Here is a 12481-nt window from a genome sequence, read left to right as displayed (position 1 = left end):
CATGCGGGAGGCAACCAATCGATGTGTCTCTCTCACAACGATGTTTCTCTCTCTCTCCCTCTGTTCCACTCTCTCTGAAAAACAATGGAAAAAGTATCCTCGGGTGAGGGTTTAAAAAAAACAAGAAGTGAACTAAGTAATTTGTCAATTTCTTAGCATACACATTTGGAAAACCTACTTTTTATTATATAATGAACTTTTGGCTTTAAGGAACCACCCCCTCACCCAAATTAGTCCATTATATTGAGGTTTTACTGTATTTGTTGAATAAACTAATTAATTGATGAATGAAAGAGCTGCTGAGGACATCCCGCATAAAGTATGATGAAAAGCTAGGTTTAGCTCAGTTGGTTAGTGTCCTCCGTCCTCCCCTGCACCAACAGGCTGTGGGTTTGGCTCCCGGTTAGGGCACATATCTAGGTTTGGGGTTAGGTTTGAGGTCGGGGCTTGTATGGGAAGCAACCAATCAATGTTTTTCTCTCTCTTCCTTCCATTCCCTCTAAACAAAATCAGTAAAAATACATCCTCAGGTGAGGATTAAAAAAAAAAGAAAAGGAAAAATAAAAGCCCTGGCTGGTGTGGCTCAGTTGGTTGGGTGTCATCCCGTGCACCCAAAGGTTGCTGGTTCGATTCCCAGTCAGGGCATATGCTTGGGTTGTGGACTCAATCCTCGGTAAGGCGCATGCAGGAAGCAGCTGACCCATGTTCCTCTCTCACATCGATGTTTCTCTTTCTCTCTCCTTCTGCTTTCCCCTCTCTCTGAAAATCAATAAAAATATATATTTTTAAAAAGATAGGCTTAGAGGGGCAGTTGCATCTCAGATCTCTGTTATTGTGGTGCCAGGGTGTTTTATAGAGGAGGTGGGGGCAAAAGGATGTATTTGGAGTTAAGGGAAAAAAAGGATTGGCATTTGATATCGCACCTCTGGTGCTGCTCGGGGAAGATGAGGCTGACACTATTTCAATTACACTGTTAGGTCTAAATCAGATGGGACACAAGGAAGCATAATAATTAAGAACCTAAAAGAATAAGAGATTAACATAGTTTAGTAACAAGTGCTAGTGCTGTGGTTTAGGCTGTAAGTGCAATATGAACTTGTAGTAGTGAATTAATGAGGGTCAAAACAGTCAGAATGGTAGATTAGAAAAGATGACACTTCCAATTTATTCATTTTAAAACGTTCCCAGGACACCTGTGAAGTTTGAGACCCCAAGTCAAGTGCTGAGACTACAGAGGCAAAGAGGACACAGTCCCTGGCCTCTGCGCTCTAACAATCTAGACAAGGAGTCAGACATGAAACCGAATTGACGGGATCTGTGGATAATTATATTCCATTGAAGACAGATAAACATAGATCCAAATATATAACACTAATTAGAAGTGCTATGGGGGGAGGGAAAGTGCTCTGGGGGGAAGCAAGGTAAGAGAGCTAGAGAGTGAGCAGGGCGGGTAAGCTGTTGTATAGGGTGGTCAGGGAAGGCGTTATCAATAAGGCAACATTTTTATAAAGTTGGAAGAGGTGAGAGATTGAACTGCACGGGCGTCTTGGGGAAGAGCACCCTAGATAATGGAAGTACATGTAAAAGGCTGGCTTGTGCTTGAGTAGCTGGAAAAATAGCGAGTGTGTCTGGAATGGAGTGAGTGAAAAGGAGTGTGGAAAAAGATGAGGACAAAGGGGTAGCAAGACCAGGTCGTGTGGGACCTTGAAGGCTATGGGTAGGACTTTGGATTTTCCTTCGTATGAGATGAGAAAGGCCATGCAGAGAAACTTGAACTTGATGGAAGGGGTACCTGGAGCAATTACAGGTTTCAGCGTACAGGAAAATAAAAACAGAATCAGTATTTAGGAGCTCAATTCAACATGTAGCATGGATCAGAGAGAGGGAAACCAGAAAGGCTATCCCAAGAGTTCAACTGCAAGGTGAAGGAAACTAGTGGGCTGTGAGAAAGGCACAAACTACATAACGGTGAAGTCTGCAAAGAAAACAGCAGGATTTACTCGCTTGATGTGGGATGAGTGTATGTACTTGTGACATAGCTTCAGAGCAACTGACCAGATACAAACAAATGTCCCGTCAGAGGCAAATGAGGTCAAAAGAACTATTCCTAAAATGGAGCCACAACAGAGTTTCAGAACAAACCTGTTGTTTGTAATTGAAACCATTTTTTGTTTGTTTGACATAGAGCACATTTTAAAAAATAATTAAAGGTCCTAAAATACCCCACCCCCACCCGTGAAAATAAACACCATTGGTCCTGTTTATTAGCTGACAATTCAATAGTCATGAGCAGGCTAGCAAAGGAGCCCTGGTGTGAGCCCAAGTACACTTCTACATATGGACAAATTTTATTAGGAATGCCTGTTTCCCGCTTTTGGGTCTAAATAATCAACTTTAATGAAATATTCTTTGTATAGTGCTGTCCCCTTACTGAAACACTTTCGTGTCACTTACTTTATTGTTTATAATTTTCGTAAGTAGGGTTGAAGACTCTGAAAGTAATGTACAGAAAATCTGATACATATACATATGAAGGGTGCAGATGTGGCAGAAGGGTCATGTTGTTTTGGAAAATAAGGATAAAAAAGATGAATGTATTACTAACATCAGTTTAGAAAAGTTTATGGTAGTGTAGGATATATATATATATATATATATATATATATATATATATATATATGTAGTTGAGCAAAGAAATATCAATACCCTTAGCAACTAGTAATAGTACTAATAATTTTTTCTTGATATTTGTGTAACCACATTTTAAGACGTCAGAGAAGGATTTGACAATGTGTGGACAATAATAAACTATTTTTTATGCGCTGTCTCACCAGTTGCTTAAACTTAAACTTTCTATTGTTAAGTTAGGGTGGGCAGATGACAAATGCTGCTTTTCAATATTTTAAAGCTGACTACATTAAAAGTGTACCAAAAAACAAACAAAAAACCCCACCATTTAAGAGACTTAACTATAGTTTTGGGAGGAGAAATAGCAACACGAATTCTGAGGGGTATAATGAATTTTAGAAAGAACATCGTTTACTTATTAGCAAATTATTTGTGTATTTAACCTGATTTAACCAATGAGGTTATTTACTTTTTCAAATGGCTAATCCTCTCCATCAGTTTTTTTTCTCTTAACACAGATATTGCTTACACAGAACAAAGTTCAAAGAAACTTGATTTAGCCAATTCAATCTCCTGTGCCAAGGTCAACAAACCAAGATCATTAAGGAATTGCATACAAAAGAGAAAGAAACTAATGCAAGTTTGAGACCAGGTTTAAGTAAGCATTTGCCCATTTGAAGAGTCACCCTGATTTTCTGTCTGACCTCATTTTCTCTCTGAGGTCTATTTTCTCTTTAAAAGATGGAGAAGCTTGAGTTTGTGTATCTTTTTAAGTGTTCTTGGTATATATGATTTGGGACTTTTATAAAACAGTTTGACTAAAAGTGTCATCTTCATCCTAAAGAAGCCTTAATACCTGTAACTTGTACAAAGGAGTTGTGGAATTCCACACACAGCAAACATATTTTTAGTAAGGTTCTCAGGCAAATGATAAAATAGGATTAGGATAAAATTGAATACTTTTGAATTCTTACTGTTTGCTTTTCAGACCTGATATAGCAGTTTAGGTCTTGCTCATTTTGTATGTAATGTAACCTTTTATAGCAGGCATTCAATATTAAATTAAATAAAATGTATTTCACCCTTCAGGGATTAAGAAACCTTTGGCATGACATTTTAGTAAACAGTACAAAACTGTAGTTTAAAGAAGGGCTTTATCATTAGCTCAGAGCAGGAAAAACCTACCTAGAATGGAAGCAGCCAGGTTGATATTGACTAATCACTGCAGTTTCTATCTCCCTTTGGCCTCAAAAGTAAAAAAGTCTACCAGCCAAAAAAAAAAAAAAAAAAGAGTCTACTTTCCCAGAAACGAAGTTTTTTGTTTTGTTTTTTGTTTTCCAAGCTATGTCTGTCCTGGTCTTTTGGTTCTGTACCGCGTGTGGGGGTGGGGGTGCGGGGGTGGCGAAGACTTTGGTTTCAGGTGTGGCTGAATATCAAAGTTCTCTTCTCTACACATGCTTCGGCTGCATGACTTGCGGTTTTGGTCTGTTGTCTCTGAGAATTTGTATTATTTGCATCTTCTCCCCCTCTTCTTTTTTAAATCTATTGATTTGAGGGAGAGAGAAAGAGAAAGAGAAACACTGACTTGTTTTTCCACTTATTTATGCATTCATTGTTTGAATCGTGTACGTGCCCTGACATATCAGGAAGACGCTCTAACCAACTGAGCTACCCGGCCAGGGCCTCCTTCCCCTGCTTTGACAGCAATTGTAGGCAAAGAATTCAGGCTAAAAAGCTTTGAACAAATATCAATACTCTCAGGAATAGATGTCAATGGCAAATAAGATATCATAGTAGGAGGCAAATTACAAATATTGATTTAAGAGGTAGGCTAGAATAGAGAAATCTGGGGTTGAGCAGATTGCCAAAGCATTTCTTGCTTCCATTCTCTATTTGAGACCCCTTTTCTCTGATTTCACACATATTTTGGATCTTCATCATATCCTACCTTGACTTGTGTATTTGCTTTATCATTCCACTGTAAACTGCTTAATATCAAGAACTGCATATTTATCTGTAACTCCCTGCCTATATTCCATCCCTTCTCCACCTGCACAGAATTTTACTTCATGCCACACTATTGTTCAAAGCCAGCAGTGACTCCCTCATGGTCACTGCTGGCTTTTAAATATATATATATTTAAAACATATCTTTATTGATTTCAGAGAGAGGAAGAGAGAGGGAGAGAGAGGCAGAAACATCAATGATGAGAGAGAGTCATTGATCAGCTGTCTCCTGCGCACCCCCAACTGGGGATCAAGCCCACAACCCAGGCATGTGCCCTGACAAGGAATCGAACCGTGATCTCCTGGATCCTAGGTCGATGCTCAACCGCTGAGCCATGCCTGGCCAGACTAAAGTCCAAATATTAAATATCTTGCCCAGCCGGGCGTGGCTCAGGGGTTGAGCGTCGACCTAGGACCCAGGCAATCGGGGTTCGATTGCCTGTCAGGGCACATGTCCAGGTTGCGGGCTCAACCCCCAGTTGGGGATGTGCAGGAGGCAGCTGATCAATGGCTCTCTCATCATTGATGTTTCCGTCTCTCTCTCCCTCTCCCTTCCTCTCTCTGATATCAATAAAGATATATTTTTTAAAATAAATAAATAAATATCTTAGGTTAGATCTTGAAGCACTTCAACTTTAACTTCCATCACATTCCAGCAATTCCTTTCTCACCTTCCCCTGGTTTCTGCAGGATTTCTTCTCTGGGTCTTTGATCACATCATAATGTTCTTCCCCCAACCCCACTTCCTGCACACCTCTCTTCTGATCTCACATTAAAATATTACTCAGTCCTCCGGTTAGGGATCCAACATGAGGATCCTGCCAGTTGCTGAGCATGCCTGTTTTAATTATGTAGCCCAGAACTGGGGAAGTAAACAGCGGATAGTTTCAGGAACTCATTGGGTCCACTGTTACAGGGACCTGAGCAAAAACTACATTGTTAACCATATACTCCTATTTTCACTGACAGAGTAGAGTGACATTTTGGGTCTCTAGGAGTTGGTGTCAATTTCGAAACAGTGTCCAGTATTCCCTGAAAAGTCTGATCATTTCCCTTTATTCAAAGTACAGTCACCCTGGTAAATGGCCATTCATCCTGTAGACGAAAAAGGAGCCACATACTAAACCTGACAAGCTCAGGGAGGCCTTTATGGTAAGCCTTACAAACTCAGAGACCTAAAATAACCATATAGGCTTGTTGGCAGCACCAGGTGTCAGACCGGCGGAGTCACACTGGACCTCTTGGTTCGGCAACCTTGGCACTTGAGTTCTGGCTAAGAAAGAATTCAGAGCCAAGACTCAAACTATAAGAGAAAGTTTACTTAGAAAGGCACAGAGGGAGAAGTGAGTCATATAAGAAATGGGCTGGCCGGCCGGGAGTGGCTCAGCGGTTGAGCGTCCACCTAGGATCCAGGAGATCCGGGTTCGATTCCGGGTCAGGGCACATGCCCGGGTTGTGGGCTTGATCAATGGCTCTCTCATCATTAATGTTTCTATCTCTGTCTCTTCCTCTTCCTTCCTCTCTCTGAAATCAATAAAGATATATTTAAAAAAAAAAAGAAATGGGCTCAGGAAAATGGACTCAACAAGTTACAGAGGCAAAAGGAGAAAGAGAGGGGCAAGGAAAAAGCACCTGGGGGGAGGGGATGGGGAAAGGTGCCTGCGTGCTCCATAGAAAGAGCCATCTAGAAAGGAAGTTAAACTGTTTCAGCTTACTGTAAACTCCTCCAGGAGGAAATAAAACTGCCAGTACACGTGCTGTTCAATGTGCTGTTAACGAACTTTAGCATGACTATGCTATGAATCATGGAGTTTCAAAATTAAAACTACTTCTGAATCCTCGGGTCAAAAAGCAAAGGCCTCCTCCACCGTGGTTACACTTTTAACACGCGTACATTATTAACCACCTCTTTTTAAAAAATGTCCTTACAATTTACACCTGGAATATGATGACGAAGTGTGTAATGAAATATTGCAATGCACATGAATCGGTTCCGCTACCAGAGAAACAGTCTGTAGTCCCAGGTAATCTTCAAGCCCCAAACCCAGGCATGTGCCCTAACTGGGAATCAAACCCGTGACCTCTTGGTGCATGAGGCAACGCTCAAGCCCCTGAGCCACACCAGCCCGGCTTCAGGTCATCTTCACAAAAATCCTGAGAAGACCTGTCAGTCCCACTTCAGGAAAGCGGCCGGCGAAGCCCCTGATTGCACTGAGATCCCGGCCCGGCCGGCGAGGTGACGTTTACGACGGCGGGAATTTCCGTAGCGGTGACACACACCACTTCCGGTCGGTGGTGAGAGTCAGTGACGTGGCAGGTCATGCCCGGCACGGCCCTCGGGGCCCTGACACCCGGGGCTGTCAGGTGGCCTCTGGGCAGCCCGGCTGGGAGAGCACCGATTGCGGCCGCAGCCGCCAGTGCGGAGCCGGAAGTGCCACGTGTCCCCATTGCGCCTGCGCGGCAGGCGGCTGACAGACACTTCCGGCGGGGGCCTCTCTTCTGTCTACGCTTGGCTGCCTCCTTCCAGCCCCGCGTTCCCGGCCCCACCGGCCCGACTGCCTACCCTCAGCTCCCAGGCCAAGCCTTGGCCGCTGGTGGGCTGGGGAGAATGCGGCGCCAGGCCTAGGGCTTGATGCGCCGCCCCCTCTCGTCCCTGCCTTCAGTCCTAAGTCGTTAGTTCTTTCCCTTCGCTTCCAGTAGTCGTCTTTCACCTCTTCGCTTGGCGCTGTCGCAGCTCCGGACCAGCTCCTTCCAACCCCGATAACCACCCGTCGTCATGTCCCAGCCGGGGATACCGGCCTCCGGCGGCGCCCTAACCGGCCTCCAGACCCAGAATGGGGCCGCCTCGGCTTCGGGGTCTCTCTACACCAACGGTAGGTGCCGCTCGGGGGCGCGGGGAGGGCGCAGCCTGGGCCCGGGCTCGAGCTGAACTTTGGTTGCTGCCGCCGCCTGAGGCGAAAAGATGGGAGGGTGACCTCCGGACCTGGGTCTGAAGCCGGTGGCGGCTGGGCCACGGAGACAGCGGCGAATGTGCACCCGCAACCCCCAGCTCGTCTTAGTGTTTTATATTTGTTTGTTTACTTGTTCAGCAAACAGTTAATGAGCACTTGTAAACCTGGGTGAAAAATAGATTCGGTCCATACCTCAAAACTCGCAAAGCTCATAGTTGTTGGGGTCTGATTCATTTCAGTCCCGCAGGGCCTGCAGTAGGAGGGGGTCGTACTCGGTCTGAATTTGTGGACATTAATGAGTGATTGTACTTTCGCGAGATCCCTTTAGGGCCTGTTGATCTTTCCCAGAACCTTCCTCGAATTGTACTTAGGCCACCGGTTCAGTTTTTCGGCTTTGGAAGAACCAAATGGGGGGGAGGATTTCCTGTTTGATTTCCAGAGGTCTTTACATCGCTTGGAAAGTGGTTGGACACAACTCTCGGAACCTCTGACGGGGGTGTGCATGTGGCACTATAATTTGTCATTTGGTGTGAGAGTGTCTTATAATTTTTTTTTTTTTTTTACCTTTTGTAGGATTTAAAAAATTGTCCTGCATTGTGATTTTATTATAATTGTTATAATAAAAGCAGATTGCCAACAGCTTGCCAAGTTACCAGTTTGCCTGCAAATCTTTGGTTCAGGGAAACAAAACTGGAATAATACTAAAATACTGAAATTTCCGTTGGAATCTAAAATTTCTGTGAAGTTCAGGAATAGCCAATGACCAAAATAGCTAATTTACATTATTTTAAAAGAACACTACTGTCTTTTTTTACAAAGAAAGCTCTAAAAGACTTTTAAAAATGTCTGTGAGTGGGCAGAAGCAAGAATAAGTGGGGGTAAGCACTGAAATGGTGTTCAATTAAATCAATTGTTCTTTCTCAAATTTATGGTTACATTGCATAAACTACATTTATTTTAGACTACTAACATTTACATTGAGAATGGAATCATTTTTTAAAAATTACTTTAAGGTCAACAAACTTAAGGTGGCTATGGTTTTTATAATGTATAAATTGCAATTTTACATGAGCTTTAAATATTTTTTATTTATGAATTTGAGGGAGAGAGAGAGATTGATTTGTTTTTCCATTTAATCATGCATTCATTGTTTGCTTCTTGTATGTGCCCTGACTGAGGATTGAACCCGCAGCCTTGGCATATGGGGACCACAATCTAACCAACCAAGCTACCAGAGCAGGGCAATTGTACATGAGCTTTAAATGGTAAATCCAGCCCTTGCCAGGTAGCTCAGTTGGTTAGAGGTGGTCCGGATACTCCAGTCATACTCCAAGGTTGTGGGTTCGATTCCCAGTCAGGGCACATACAAGAAGTAACCAATGAATCCATGAGTAAATGGAACAACAAATTGATGTTTCTCTCTCTCTCTTCTTTCCTCTCTCTCAAATCAATAAATAAAAATTAAAATAAATAAATGCATAAAAATAAATAAATGGAAAATCCTACAAATTATGCTTGTAAGCTTATGTGAAACTATAGTTTTGTTAATTTATAAATGTCAAAGGAATTTAGCTTCTGTGATATGCTGTATTGGAGATGTCACTGTGTTGATTTGATCCTATCCAACAGACATTTGTTGCATGCCTTCTAAATTCTGTCCTTGGGAAAATAAAACCCAAGATATAGCCCTGGCCGGATTGCTTAGTGGTGAGAGCGTTGTTGCCCTACCAACAGAAGGGTCTCTTTTGATCCCTGGCTCTGGTCTGGGTGTGCGCGCACGTGGGAGGCAACCAGTCGATGTGTTTCTCACATGGATTTTTTTTCTCTCTCTCCCCCTCCCTCCCTTCCTCTCTGTAAAAATCAATGGAAAAAATATCCTTCAGTGAGGATTAAAAAAACAAACAAAAAACCAAAACCCAAGAATAGTCCCCTCCTTGTATACAGGTTCCTCAGAGCCAAATGGAGATTCACATAGGGAAGGAAATCGTAGAACTGCATAAATACATACCTTTTAAAATATCTAATTAACAGTCTTTTTATAAGCCCCATTTCTAAACTATTTTGTGGAGGTAGTCTCAGTAAAATGGCTGATGTCCTAAATTGGGTTCCTTTTGTGCATTCCACTAATAAGAATAAAGAGAGTGTGAATGTGGTAGAGAATTGAAGAGGAGGGTATTTCTCTAGAAGGTGAAAAAAAAGTTCAGTGTTGGAATGTAGTTTTATTTTGGTTAACTCTTTCAAGGCAGTTATTGCTGCTTAAATATTCTACTGAGCCCTGGCAAGGTGGCTCAGTTGGTTATAGCTTTGTCCCATATACCAAAAGGTTTTGGGTTCGATTCCCAGTCAGGGTACATACCTAGGTTGCTGGTTCAATCCCCGGTTGTGGCCTGTGTGGAAGGCAACCAGTCAATATTTCTCTCTCATGTTGATGTCTCTCCCTCTCTCCCTTTCTCTTTCTCTAAAACTCAATAAAGAAAGATATTCTATTGAATACTCTTAAGCTTTCAATTTAATGTAGCTTGCTTAAATTACATATTACAGTTCATTTGGACCTTCAGATATTTTTAGATTATAATCAAAAGACCCAAATACAGTGGTCCCCCCTTATCCGTAGGAGATACGTTCCAGTGGATGCCTGAAACTGTGGATAGTACTGAACCCTATATGTGCCATGTTTTTTCCTATACATACGTACCTATGATAAAGTTTAATTTATAAATTAGGCACAGTAAGAGATAAACAATAATAACTAGTAATAAAGTAGAACAGTTAAACAATATACTGTAATAAGTTACTTGAATATTTTCTCAGAATATCTTGTAGTGTAACTCATCCTTTCTGTGATGATGCGAGATGGTACAATGCTTACATCAAATGAAGTGAGGTACTCAGAATAGCATGCAATGTAAAACTTATGAATTGTTTATTTCTGGAATTTTCCATTTAATATTTTCGGACCTTGGTTGACCTGAAACTACAGAAAGCAAAACTGTGAATAAGAGAGGCTACTGTAATTACCTTTTTTGTTTTTCTATAACTTGCTTTCATATTGTATGGTGCCATTATATTACAGAATTCCTTACATATGGAGACCTTTCTGTGGTTGATTGTTACATTGCATTACAATTTACAATTGTTGAAACAGGTTTTTCTAAGTTTCTATGTAGATTTGTGTATACATATTTCCTTTGCACAAATTGATAGTGAAACTGCAAGACTACTTAACCTGGCAGATCTTCATAGGCTAAAGGCAAATCATGATTCCCACTGCTAATTAGCTGCTTTATTTTGACTATTTGAATCCATTTGCCAAAGCAGTTAGAAACTGCAGTTTTATTAAATTTATTTTGGTAATATTTATGTGATACTTTCCCCATGTAGATTAAGTGTAAGAAGAATATTCTCAACTCTCTCTCCCACCCAGATTCCCATTATATTGTAATTTTATAAAATAACATTTGATTTGCCTCTAAACTGTAAAACCTTTGAGGGCAAGAATATCTGCTTTTGCACATCATTCTCTCTCCAGCTCCCCATGTGGTGTCTAGCACATTTTAGGAGTTACCAGTTTTATTGAATGAAAGTTTGAGATTTGGGTATTTGTAATTTAGTTCACTAAACATATATTACTTATTCATTGTAAGATTAGAGCTCACTTCCAGCTTTTTTTTCTGGTGAAATTTTCTGTGAATTTTTGCACAATATTTTCAGCTAAAACTCAATAGCATATTTGTCTGAGGGGGTTTGGTTATAGGTTTTAATTCTAGACTTGTACTCATATCTCTATTTTAGGCATGACAGAAATGTAGATCTTTTAGTTTCACTATGATGTAAACCATGTTTATGATTGTATACTTAATATAGGAAGTTTTTAGTCATGATCAAAGCATGCTGTGAATAAAACTGGTATATTGTCTGTAACAGCGATTGTTGTGGCTGAGTTCTCTTTAATCTTTTCAGTGGGGCAAGTAACTTTGGACTCCCATAAGACTGCATACCTCTCTTAGAATGTATCGCATTGAGCTTCTTTTTTGTCTCTGCTAATAAACTGAGCTCCTGAAAGAGAAATGATAGCAATAACAACTAACATTTATTGTTTACTTACTCTATGCCCAGTTACTGTGCTAGACTGCGTTATATGCATCATCTCCTTTAATCCTCACAACAGCTCTGTGTGATTAAAACTGTTATGTTTACTGACAACATACTGATATGAACGATCAAGCCACTAGTTCAACGTAACACAGCTAACCACCTAGATTTGTGGACCTAGATTTAAAGCTAGGCAGTCTTGTCCTGACTGGGTAGCTCAGTTGGTTAGAGGTTTGTCCTGATACGCCAAAGTTTCGGGTCCGGTCAGGGCATGTACAAGAATCAACCAATGCCTGGCAAGTGTGACTCATTGGTTGAGCATCAACCTATGATCCAGAAAATTGCTGTTTGATTCCCAGTCAGGACACATGCCCTAGTTTCAGGTTCGATCCCCAGTAGGGGGTGTGCAGGAGGCAGCCAGTGACTCTGATCACTGATGTTTCTATCCCCCCCCCCCCCAAAATCAGTAAAGATATGTTTAAAAAAAAAGAATCAACCAATGAATGCATAGATGGATGGAACGACAAATTGATGTCTCTGTATCTCTCTCTCTCTCTCTCCCCCTCCCCCTCCCTCTCCCTTTCCCTCTCTAAAATCAACCAATAAATAAAAGAAATAAACCTAGGCAGTCTTATTTAACCATTGTTATTCAATTCATTGGTTGTTATCTTTGAATCCCAGTACGTAACACCTTGAATTAGTGCCTAAATCAAGGATCTCTTTGAAATCTTTATGTGGATAAATATAATTACAGTAAATATTAGCTGATATTTTTTTAAACTGCCACCTAGCTTATTTGGACT

At 41.2% G+C, this 12481-nt stretch overlaps 1 protein-coding gene across 1 annotated transcript in view; it reads left to right on the top strand.

The window, feature by feature from the left end:
* The first annotated feature begins 6997 nt into the window (after window positions 1-6997).
* SEC24A (SEC24 homolog A, COPII coat complex component) overlaps window positions 6998-12481 on the top strand; it is a 70878-nt gene continuing 65394 nt past the window's right edge. The window contains exon 1 of the mRNA XM_081134141.1: window positions 6998-7508. Within this exon, the coding sequence (XP_080990267.1) occupies window positions 7412-7508 (97 nt within the window). The 5' untranslated portion in view covers window positions 6998-7411. The remainder of the gene's footprint in view (window positions 7509-12481) is intronic.

This window comes from Miniopterus schreibersii, assembly GCF_964146895.1.
Source record: "Miniopterus schreibersii genome assembly, chromosome: 4".
Taxonomy (NCBI): domain Eukaryota; kingdom Metazoa; phylum Chordata; class Mammalia; order Chiroptera; family Miniopteridae; genus Miniopterus; species Miniopterus schreibersii.
Note: the sequence above shows the minus strand (reverse complement) of the source record. Positions and strands in the feature narration are given on the sequence as shown.